The following is a 12,658-nucleotide window of genomic DNA, read 5'->3' as shown; positions in this document are numbered from 1 at the left end:
TGGAGTTGTTCCAGATGTTTGGGCATTCAGACTGATGTCAAATATCCTAATTCAGTAACAGACTGACAGTTTTGAGGCAGTGTTGTAGCATGAAAATGACTGGTAAATCAAGCTTATGTAAAAAATTCAATGCTATATATGATTGCTTGTCCTTACCCCGTTTCTTGTATATGATATGAACTGTGTTGTTTTGGCATCTTTTTCCTGCTGTGCAGTGGCAGATAGAGAGCAGAAGAAAAAGAACTGGTTCTGAGAAACTTTTCTTTATGGGTCAAAATATTTTCTCCTATTAAATTCTGAAAAGAGGGCAACAATATATTAATTAAATATTAAATATTGAGGACATAACCTACATTATGTTTGGTATCTACAAGAAAAATTGTAAATTTTGTGTTATAGCAGTAATATCATATTGGATAAACTATTGACTGTAAATATAGTTGATTAATAGAAAAACTTTAATATCTATCAAAAATTCCAAAATATATTTTTCATCTTTGGGACCTGCCAGGCTGAAGAGAATTCAGTAATAATTATATTTCACAAAAAGAATTAGATAACATTAACTTTTAGTTGTTTCCAATTGTCTTATTTTTCATTTCACCATTTCAATTGTGAAAATATGAGCTTTCATGCTAGCTCATTAGGACAAACACTGACAATATGGAACATCAACCAATGATATAAAAATAACATTTTGATAATGTCTAAATCAGAAAGTCATTTAGTGATTTCCACAAGTACAGCAAATCATATATAAAACCAGATCATAGAATCATAGAATTGTTAAGGTTGGAAAAGACCCTTAAGATCATCAAGTCCAACCGTTAACCTATCACTGCCAAGTCCACCACTAAACCATGTCCTCGAGCACCATGTCTACCCGTCTTTTAAATACCTCCAGGGATGGGGACTCAACCACTTCCCTGGGCAGCCTGGGCCAGGGCCTGACAGCCCTTTCGGTGAAGTTTTTCCTAATGTCCAACCTAAACCTGCCCTGGCGCAGCTTGAGGCCATTTCCTCTCGTTCTATCACTCATTACTAGGGAGAAGAGACCGACCCCCACCTCGCTACAGCCTCCTTTCAGGTAGTTGTAGAGAGCAATAAGGTCTCCCCTCAGCCTCCTCTTCTCCAGACTAAACAACCCCAGCTCCCTCAGCCGCTCCTCATAAGAAAATAAGTGTCTGAGTCCTGCCTAAAACTCATATTAGCTATCTCATCCCTGAGCTGTGATCATCAAACTCCAGCCTCATAAAACATCTGCGTTTCCAACATTAATATTCCCCATGTGTGTGTTTTGCTCCAGAACATGCACATGAGTATGTTAGTTAGAACCGTTCTTGGTGTGTTACAACACTTAGCAAAAACCTAAACTTTGGCAGGATTTACAACTGGGTGCTTTGCTATGTTACTAGATAACCCAGTAAGGAATTTCAGTGCATACATAACTTAGTAGGGCTGGCTGGACAGCAGAGTTGGAGATGCCTAATATCTCTAATGGTGTACCATCCTCTTGGGCCAGACAGATGGATTCAGTATCCTTCAGACTATAACCTGTGAGTGAGGCTTTTTGCAAGGCTTCTTGTTAAATATCCATCCGCTTGTAGCTATTGATGAGGGAAGGAAAGAAGACAAAGCAAGATGAGATGAGTAAATACGCAAATGATCACGACCATGATATTGAAACATGTTTGTCTCTCAGCTGAGGAGGCAAGAAGATTTTTTTTTTCCTCAAAAAAAAAAATATTTGTAAGCTTTCTGTAAGCTTGAAATTTAAGTACAGTCTCCACTAGCTGAGCATTTCTGAGTTGGTCCATGGCTTACTACTTCGGATGCTGACTGAGAAACAAAAGATAGGCAGGGCTCCTGGTGTTTCAGTGAAGTAGCCTTTATGTCTTGCTACAAAAAAAACTAAAGTTTTTTTGTAGGACTGCTGGATACATTTAAGGGCATTTAGGTGGTATTCCTTAAATTGACGATGTTAGTATTCTTATTTTATCATAAAGAGATTACTACTTCAAACCTCTTCATTTAGTGAATAAAGTATAACCCTCCCCAGTTTTAGTGGTATCTACTGATGAATTGTATTTTATGATTATATTTATATCTATGTACTGTTTTTAGTTTCATGTTAAGTATTCTCCTCAAAGCAAATGAATTGGGATATAACTTTTTCTTTTATCCTTTTTCTTTTAAAATAGCCTGGAATAAGAAAATCAACTCTATAAATGCATCTCTACAAATTTTCTGTATTGTGTCTGTTTGTCATCTTTTATTAGGAATGCCAGTACTGGGAGCATTTTTATATGCTTATGCTTTTTCAAACTGGCATAAAGCAGTTAGCAACCTGTTGACCTTGTAAATTAAACGTGTGTTTTAAAATGGCAATGGTTGATAGAAGACAGAAGATACCCATAGTTCTTGGTATCCTTGTGTGCTTTCTGTTGTCCTAAGAGGCGGCAGCCTTTGTTATGGGCTTGGGAATCCCTATAGGTTTCTTACCTGTAACTGAAAAAATGCAGATGAGGACAGTTATTCAGTGGATTGGCCACCTATAAAACACAACGATTCCCAGAATGAATTACATATTCAACATGTATAAAGGAGTAAGTTAATTGCAATCAAATATGAAAACAAAAAAAGCTAGGAGAAGGGGCATATAATACTATTTTCTCTACCCAGCCACAGATCCATTTTTAACACCATTGTGACCATGTTACATCCAAATAATGACATTTTGTTTATTATAGAATTTCAAATATATAGGATAGTTTTCTCACAATGGACCCATATCTGGCAAAAACGTTACGCGCGCTTTCGAGTGACTGACAGAAATATGGCTTCAGCCATTGCGTAGTAGTGCTGATAAATAGCAGATGTCTCCTACCATAGGGATGAGCGCATCTGAATAGCAAATAGGCCATTCTTGCATTGGCTGTCACTAATAGTATCATGTTTTATGCATGAAATGTGTCACAGAAATGTAAGGCATAAGTTTTATGAATAAGATCTTTCTTACATATATCTTACATACATATGTAGGACTGGATTTACTATTAAGCACAGCTGAGAGGAAAATGTTCTGTTGCATAAGAATGTGATCTGGGAAAATGGTATTCCTGAGTCACCCTCCAGATTCGTAACTGCTTCATGTAACTTTAGTTGCTCTAGAGGCTGTGAGTTGACTTTTGGCTTGTGGTAACAGCAACTGTACCTGTCCACGAAAGCATGAACTTGCTTTGAAAAGGAGGAGAAGCAGGGAATGCACCCAGAATTCACAGATAACCTTAAGGGCTTGGCAATGCATAAATTACCTGCTAACGGCATACAAACCAAGTCTTAGCCAAGAGTTTTCAAAAGGTTACACATTCTTTTTCAACATGTTAAATAAATGGCAATTTGTCCTCCCGATCTGTACAAAGTAAACCAGACTAAACTCTATTTATCAATAATTGCTAATACTAATTTTTTGCATTCACACGTTTCAAGGTCAATATGGGCCATTGTTATCATCTAAGCTGTCTTCCTGCCCAATTGATGCATAGGCTTCCGGAATTAATGTGCATGAAAAATGTCCAATACTTCTGCTTAAACTAGAGTATACACATTAAGCAAAAACATCCAATATTGATTTCACAATTTCTAGAGATAGAATCACTCTCTTTCCTGAGTTCTTGTGATTAATTAATATCACTGCTAAAAATTTTCAGCTAATTAATAACTAAAATGACCTGCTTCACATTTCAGCCATTAAGTTCTGTTATATTTTTGTCTAATGTGTTGAACTTGAAATATTATCAGCTTTCTATTACTATGTACTTGCTGATTTTGATCAACTCATTTTTTAATCATGCACTTTACTAATGGAAAAAAAAGAGCTGACTGAATCTTTCCCATAAAAGACGGGGTTTTTTGTTCTGGAGGTTCTTTAAATTCTTTCCAGTTCCTCAGTGTTGTTCTTGCATTGAGAAGAGGACTCAGTATTCCATAACTGTGGACACACAATAAACTGAATGTGATAATTTAACCTGTTTCACCAGTGTCCTCCTTTCCGTATACTCAAGGAGTGATTGCCTAGGATCCTGCATAGGATAATGTTCCTTATTGTATAAGTAGGTATCATCTACTATGAAGCTAGCCAAACTGAAATCTACATTTCTGACTTTTACCAGCTCATTAGATATCAATCACTTGCCCTCTGTATGACTTACCATTTTCCCAATTATTATGTTATCTGCAAATTTCATCAGTTAAGTGACTTTTTTCCAAGTTTTTAACAGAAATATTCATGTTGTAAAGCTGACAAATGGTTTCTCCAAGAGCACACTGCAAAAGTCACTGTTTAGCAATGATTTTTTTGTGTATACATACTTTTGGAAAAGTAGCTATTAGAGAATTTGGAATCATTCTGTATGTGCCTTGTGAATTTTGTATCATCAGATGAGTTTTTAATCACTGTCATGCAGTACAAAGCAAAACACCTTTCAGAGGTCCAATTATATCAACAGCATTATTATAAGCAATCCAAAGTTTAAGCACATCAAAATATGATGTAGGTTACTTTGAAAATATTTTTACCCACAAAACCATTTGGTTACCATTAACTGTATTTTTGTCCTCCCTTTATTTATGGAGTCTGTCATAGACGTTGCATTATTTTATTTGGGAGCGTTGTCAGCTGAACTGGCCTATCATTTCACAGGTCATTCTATTTGCACTGCTCAAATATTTCCAGACTAGGAACTATCTACAATTCTTTTGATGTCTTCCCCCACTTTTCAAGGTTTATTAAAACCAACAATAATGGTATAGAGCATTCTTAAACAGCCAGCTCTTTTAAAACTACCTATACTATATCCTTGCTCACTGAAAATGCAGATTTTTTTTCTGTATTTCCCTTCCTTTTTGTAGTATATTTCTGATAATAAATATGAAGAAATCTCTGGAAATTAAATGTTCTCCTTTCCAAAAACGGTGGGATAATTCTTCCCCATTACAGCGGTGTGACAATGCAGGGAGAACATCTCTTTTCATTTGCTGTACTGTTAAGGAGAAAATTTTCCAGCTTTATTCTCTCCCGCTTCTTCAGCTATTTTGGTATTGTAATTGCTGGTTATTTTGCTTAGATTATGTGTATATGTAAAAGAAGCGATAAATCTTGATTGTCACAAGATTCTGGAAAATTCTGCATATAGTGCAGGGAAAATGCAGCACAGCTTATAAGCAGATCAAAAACTCCTCAAAGCCTTATGGATTTTTTGGGGAAAAAAAACCCTGAAATTATCTTCTTGGCAGATAATAGGCTCTGCTGCTCCAGTGTTCTACACTTGCATTCACTAATTACAAAGTTAGCTTGTAGCAAAATCTTTTTTTATTTTTTTTCTGAATGATTTATGCCTTCCCTGGGTAGATGGCAGTTTTAACCTGGACAAGTGACCGGCTCCAGTGCAGTGATTCTTAGGTTCTTTATGGATTTTGAATTTTCCCCACCATTCTCTGTTCTTGCAGTTTTATGGGCCAATAACCTAAATTTATCTCTTATGTTTAAGAGGGCTTTTTCTCCTAAATGGAGGCAAATGTATTTGTAAAGAGATCTAAGTAGCAGAACACTATTACTTTGTGTAGCAAGTCAAAGGCGCTGTTAGCACAAAAAGCTATCGTTATATTCATAATTCCCTAAACATTGCTAGGGAGTGAAGTTTGCCTTCTGTACTCTGCAATAATTTCCTAGTGGTACTTTTATTTGAAATGTTAATTTTCCTTCTTATTTTTTTTTATTATTAACATTATCTGTTTGGAAACGTGCGTATGTTTCTGTGCCCAGATTTTGTAAGGAATTAACGCACTAAGGGCTTGATTCACTGCTGCCTCGTTCCAGTTTTATGCCACTGTAGCTCTGCTGATTACAAAGCACAGCTTAAAGCTGAAGTAACACAGTGGTGTAGTAAGATCTAAACGTTAATTGAAATGATGTTCATTCAGTTTAATTCTTCTTTACTGAGCCATAATACAAGCAAGGAGCTGGAGGCAATAAGGAAATCACTGGAAGTGCTTAGGTAGCCAAGTTGGATACATGGGATGGCTACCAGCAGGTTTTGGAGAACACTCATAGCCTAATACTTTTATGGGGTTTTTATGTCTCTCTCCTGTTTCCAAGACTTGAAAGCATTTTACAATATGAATGGATATTAAGGGCAAGGACTAAGTATCTGCATATTAAAATGTGATTAATAATGGTGAAAATAGGGAGCTCTTCTCTACTATAACAGCAGATTGAAATTAGAGGTAATTAAAATGGCATCCAAATATGTAACTTGGTTTTCTAAAAGACATCGTTGCAATCTGCATCCAGTCTTGTAGAAGTACTTGCTTCTGCACACCTTTATCGATATACTCCATAAAATTACTAATGTGTTTAAAGATGTAGATTGCATCCTTTGTATGGTTTTAAGCGTCTAATTCAGGTGCCTCCTCATTTCAAAATGTTTCCTTTAATCATTGTGTTCCTTAATATATGCCCCATGTAAAATAGCTACCAGAACTCTTTTCATAAAGAAACGCTGGAAAATGTGAGGCTATTAGAAACCTTCAACAAACAGAATTCATCCAGGAATGTGCAATATAGGCTTGATCCAGTCAGTTTATCCACACTGATAATGAAGTAAATACTATTTGACGGTATCACATTATATTCAATACCAATCCACCAGTGTTTCAAAAAGAATCATTTAACAATGAATAATGCTTGATTGTAGATCTCTGCAGTAAATTAGAATATCCTAATTTAATAGAGTATGATCTGCTATTTGCCAACAAACATACAGATTGCCTTATAAATCATGCAGTAGTGTGGTTATAGAATAACACTATACTGAATTATATTTCATTACTCCCTATTGAACAGTCATGTTTCTGCCATATAATGTAATTTTCCATCTTTTAACTTAGTTTCTTTTACTAACAGAAAATACAAATTAGTCCTGAGAAAAAATATTTACTGGGGGCAGGCAATTAACTATGCATTTCAGGGAATGGCACCAAGTACGTGAAAATCATTAAAATGCTTTTTGGTTTTTCGCCTCACTGTATGGAGCTGTTTATGTATTTAATGAATCATAATGAGTATAAGGCCACAGCTGAGGAAATCAAAAATAACAGGTAAGTCTATAGATTAACGTGGTTCCAGACCCAGGCTTTCTGTGATGTCTCTTGTTGTTCACATCAGTCATGGACACTTCAGAAAGAGGTTTCTCCTGAACTCGTCTTCTGTTAATGATTCAGTATACTTGAGGTGAAGTATAATATGGTTTTCGTTATTGCCTTATGAGTATTTATCCTGGTTACCTTGCTTAGAATTCATGTTAAGGAATCATATGGTCCCCAAATATGGATGAGGAAAGGTTTGGAGGGAGACAGGCCTTTTATACTATTTAAAAATAGCTAAGAAGTTACTGGGCAAGTGGGGTGGAATTAAAGAGTTAAAATAATATTACATCCAAAATTGTTCCTACAAACTGGGAAAGACTTACAAAAAAATGAGGCAGCTTCCATGGTAGAAAGGCTTTATCACAAAGAGTATATCCCACTTTTTCAATATTTTGGGAAAGGGATAACTGAACATCCTAAATAGTAGCTTGGTTTGCTACAGTACTTAAGAGCGTATTTTTAGCACCTACTAATTTGAGGATGTCCAGTTGGATTTGGCAAGAGCCTAATTCGCATTTTGGAACATTGAGACATTGCTTTGGGAGTCCCTTTATAAGCTTAAATCCTTTTGAAAAATTTGGCCAGGGATATATACGTGATTTCAGTGTATGATGGAAGCTTATTGACTGGAAGTCCCAGTGGTTTGAAGTTCAACAAGTTCTTAAGGCCTCTTACATCCAGAGGACCCAGGAACCTCAGGCAGACTCGTGCATCGAAGAAACACAAGGATATATGTACAAAAAGCCTCCTAATCATAAAGTAAAATTCCTTGTGAACATATGTAGCTCAAATATTACAGTAGCTACAAAAACCTGCAGTTAACTGTTTCATCTTTTTATTTCTTTAGGGGTTTCAAAACCTCCTTTCATCTTTTCAGATGGGATTCTCTAACAAGCTCAGCACTGGCCTCACACTGTTCCTGTAGACATCATCGGGGGTGTTATCCTGGGCTTAATAGGAATAATTAGAACAAACCTGAACACTTGGAAAAATCCCTGTTGACCTGCTTTTCAGTTTCTGACATGTAAAAGTAAATTTTTCAAGGTTTAAGTGAGAAGTCATGTTTTTTGTGAAAAAAGAGGCAACTTCTTACCCATAGAAAAAGAATCAACAACAAAAAAATGGCCAACACAAGCTTTTCCTTTGAATTATTAAAAAATTTAATGTGAGGTACCACAGTCTTACCTTTACAGTTCGGTGCATGTTGTTGCTGGTGCTTGTTACTACAAGCTACTTGATTAATCCTGAGGGAGAGGATTCATTTCATCTTTAATGAGATCTGAGAGTATCCAGACTTCAGTCAGGAAACGGGCCGGTGATCCAGTCGTGGGCTAACCTTGCTGTATTTCATTTTCTTTTCTATTTGTAGCTGGACAGTGCCACTTCTCTCATCCAGGCAGCTAAAAATCTGATGAACGCTGTGGTCCTTACAGTGAAAGCATCGTATGTGGCTTCTACTAAATATCAGAAGGTCTATGGTACTGCTGCAGTGAACTCACCAGTTGTATCTTGGAAGATGAAGGCCCCTGAGAAGAAACCTCTAGTAAAGAGAGAAAAACCAGAAGAATATCAGACAAGAGTGAGAAGAGGGTCCCAGAAGAAACATATTTCCCCTGTACAGGCCTTAAGTGAATTTAAAGCTATGGATTCATTCTGAAACACTAAGCTTTACCAGGAGGGTTTTATATTCTTTTTGTATGCATACCTGCCGACTTGTATGCGTCTGGCATGGGGGGGGGGGAAGCAGTGTCAATTTGCATGCAACCTGAAACTCTATTGAAGTAACTAACTTTCTGCAATGCCAAAATTTAGGGCATTCTCTTCTGATGTTAAATGGACTTATTCCAAGCTTACTTTTTAAACTAAACTATAGCATTAAATTGGCCAAAGAATTTGCGTCACAGGGGTACGTGTGGGTTAAATAGTAAATTCAAGTCTAAACCCAGAAATTTTTATGCATGCAAGAAACATTAGGTTGGCAGGTATATTAAGTGAAAAAAATGGAATTGTAATGGTAGACCATAAAGCTTGTATTGCTTCTGTTCCAGTGCAAAAATGTACTAGCCAATATGCTTAAATGTGTGGCCCAATAATTAAATGATATAACTTTTAAGTCATCTTCATTATAGTATGTGAATTTTTAAAACAGATACAAACTAATTCATCTTAAAAATGCTTCTTTTAAACCATATTCTGTTCTTTCTATTCTAGTAGTGTTATGATTGCTCACATTTCAATTAATCCCATTAATATGACCAGAGGTTTACTTTTGCCAATTGAATTCCTTATGGTGGAGTATGAAGCACAATATGGTGATTGACATTGCCTTTTATATTATGATTATTATTATGATTATTATTATAATATTAGTAATAGAAGACCTGGTGGTGGAATGTTTAGAGACACAGAAACTGACAGTGTGAGAATTTAGAGGCAAATATGTAGGTGTAGCTTGGATTACAGGTATCTGACATACCATTGTAACCACTAACTCAATAAACTCATTTAACCTTGGAATCCTCAATATGGCTCATCTCTTTTAATGCACAGATATCTCCTGCATCGTAGCTGATGTAGACAGTGATTCACTTTGCCTCATGATTCCTTTTTTTTGTTTTTTTCTTTGTGAAGGAAAGACAACATTACATTCATTTTCTCATTTTTTATACCCAGGATAGCCAAACATGGTCAGCGGGTCAAAAGCAGTTTAAATCTGAGACAGATTTAAACCTCAATACATATGATACATACATGTCAAGTGCGGGATGAAATTATTTGTTTAAATACACCACCTCAGAAACAGCATAAAGATAGTTCATTTATTAAGCTTATAAGGTTGACCTCTCAGAACCTTGGAAATCATCTATTGTGGCACACTGTACAGACCTGTATAAAGACCACTGCACAAAGAAATGCCGTATCTACTTTTAGTCCCAACAGTTGGCTCAACTGCAGAGACTGTTATGAAAAGTGTTATGAAAAGGTCTTGGTATATACAAAAATAAAACAATGAGCATGTATTTACTTTTTGTATAATTAAATAGTAACAACTTAAGAGAACATTCATGGTCTCGTAAGGGATTTGAAACACTGTGATAAACAGCGAGGTATACCATAAGTGACACGTATATCCCTTACTGTGTTTTTGAGAGATGTTTGATGCTTGTCTCAGATACGCTGATTATTGCTCAGAATAGCAACATACCAAATTTTGTTCTATTACCCTCCTACACAATCTTTATAGGGAAATGTACTCTCAGAGGCTTTTTAGGAAATTACTATTTTTGCTTTGTTTAGTTGTATTGTATAATAAAAAGGTTCCCCAATCAGAACTGGAGACTGTACACATGACCAAAATACATTAGAAGATGTGGGGAAGTCCTTGAAGAGCTTTCCCTATAATGCCCTGTAGTCCGACATAGACTGACATTAATTGTGGTACCAATAAGCTGCCTAAAAGTAATTGGGATCTTTACAAACGAAATTACGGAGACAAAAGATGGATACTGAGTTTAAGCAAAAATAGAAAATAACAGACAAATAAAAATGTCCCAGTATGGTGCATGGAAAAAGAAAACAGGCAATTGGCCACAAATAAAAGTCACAGCACTTCTTCAGAAGTGTTTTGGTCTAAAACCGTGATGGATTAACTCAATGATTGCTTTAAAATTACATTGTTGCTATAAGAGGCATCTCTCACTTAGCAAGCATATAGACAATGAGATCTATGAATGTGTCTTGCAGAGTCTCCCCTGATTAAGGCTCCATGGCTAAAGAGGAAGACTGGGATACAAGGAATCCATTACCAATCACTCAGTCAAAATAGTGACAGTGTCAGTTAGCAAAATGCTAAAGAAAATGAGTCTTTGAAGGTAAAACCCAGAATGATATTGGGCAAATTAGTTGGCCGAAATTAGAGTCCTACTTTAGGATGGATTATTTGCCTTTTGAAGGGGCCTATCCATGCTCTAAATATCTTTATGGTAGCATGATAAAATTGGATGTTGATAAATGAAAAGGAATGCACATGAAAACAGGAACCAGAAAACAACCAGAACATACCAGTTCAGTGCTTGGCTCGTGTGGTAAGGCCTATAGAATGTTAAGATTGATGAGGTTTAACAGAGAAAGAGGAAAATATTGAATGATACTATACGTCAGGGATGTGCCTATGTTTGAATCCTTCATGCAGTTTTTATCAACTGATGTGAAAGAAGAAATGGTGTAGGATGGAAATGTACATGGAAACATGAGAAGGATCACTAAGTCTGGAACTGCTTTCATATAAGGAAAGACTAAATAAGGTAAGAGTCTCCAGTTTCTTCAGGGTTATCAATAGTGAGGCTATGAGATGAATAGATAAGGAACAAGTAATCACTGGTCCTTATAACTCAAAAATTAGGGGTGACACAATGACTTATCAAACAGCAAGTTCAATATTTAAAAAAATATTTTTTTTAATAAGTAAATTGTGGAATTCACTTTCACAATGTCACAGTTGCCACAATGCTATAATTCCATTGACTGCACCACCCAAGAATTCATCCCACAGACTTTCCATTTTGAAATCTTGCAGATCTTAAAGATCTAGATTTAAGTCTAATATAAAGTGTAGGCATAAAATAATGTGTGTGGATTTTGGAAATGTTTGCTACAACCAGTCCTCCACTGTCCTAAGGGAACTCATATCCCCGGCATAGTGTAATGGAGAACTGCTGGACCTCCACAACCTTCAATCAGGCAGCCGCATCTGTTTCTCGTGGCTGTCACCTTGGTTCACAAGCCAAATATATGGCTACCATATATATTCCTGTATACATACAACCTTGAAAATTTTCTCTTCAAATTGTACCTACAATGCAAGAGAAGCAATTACATTGCTGTTCCTAGAAATGACAATTATATATTTCTTGATGACAAGAATTTAGTTATTTTTAGATAATTATTTGCTTCCAGCAGATGAACGTACAGCAAATGACTGGTTTGAAGATCAGCATGGAGGTCAGGCAGGCATCCCTGAGCTAGGGGTAGTTTCTGTCCTAGTGTGATCTTTCATGCTGTGTTCGCTCTTCTTGTTATTCCCATGCCAGGAATTGTTTCTTGTCTACGAGAAACCAGAACCCCAAGTTACAAGAGTGAGTTATATGCTTCTTCCAGAAATGGCTGTATCTTTTGACCTGCAGCCATGAGGAGAAGGTTAGAGTCATAGAATCATAGAATTGTTTAGGTTGGAAAAGACCTTTGAGGTCATCAAGTCCAACCGTTAACCCAGCACTGCCAAGTCCACCACTAAACCATGTCCCTAAGCACCACATCTTTTAAATACCTCCAGGGATGGGGACTCAACCACTGCATTTAACTCCATTCACCACAACTCTTTGGGCCCAGCCATCTAGCTAGTTTTTTAACCAGCGAAGAGTAAAGGGGTTTGGCTTACTTCCCACCGTAACGA

General features: G+C 36.4%; 1 protein-coding gene across 3 annotated transcripts in view; it reads left to right on the top strand.

The window, feature by feature from the left end:
• Positions 1 to 8,863, top strand: part of CTNNA2 (catenin alpha 2) — a gene marked incomplete at both ends in the record, with an annotated part of 509,011 nt that extends 500,148 nt beyond the window's left edge. For all 3 annotated transcript variants that reach the window (XM_082315551.1, XM_082315553.1, XM_082315552.1), the window contains one exon: positions 8,576 to 8,863. In XM_082315551.1, the coding sequence (XP_082171677.1) occupies positions 8,576 to 8,863 (288 nt within the window). The remainder of the gene's footprint in view (positions 1 to 8,575) is intronic.
• Positions 8,864 to 12,658: the final 3,795 nt, after the last annotated feature.

Source organism: Platalea leucorodia (assembly GCF_965183815.1).
Source record: "Platalea leucorodia genome assembly, chromosome: 6".
Taxonomy (NCBI): Eukaryota; Metazoa; Chordata; class Aves; order Pelecaniformes; family Threskiornithidae; genus Platalea; species Platalea leucorodia.
The sequence above is the reverse complement of the archived record's forward strand: the minus strand, read 5'-3'. Positions and strand labels throughout refer to the sequence as shown.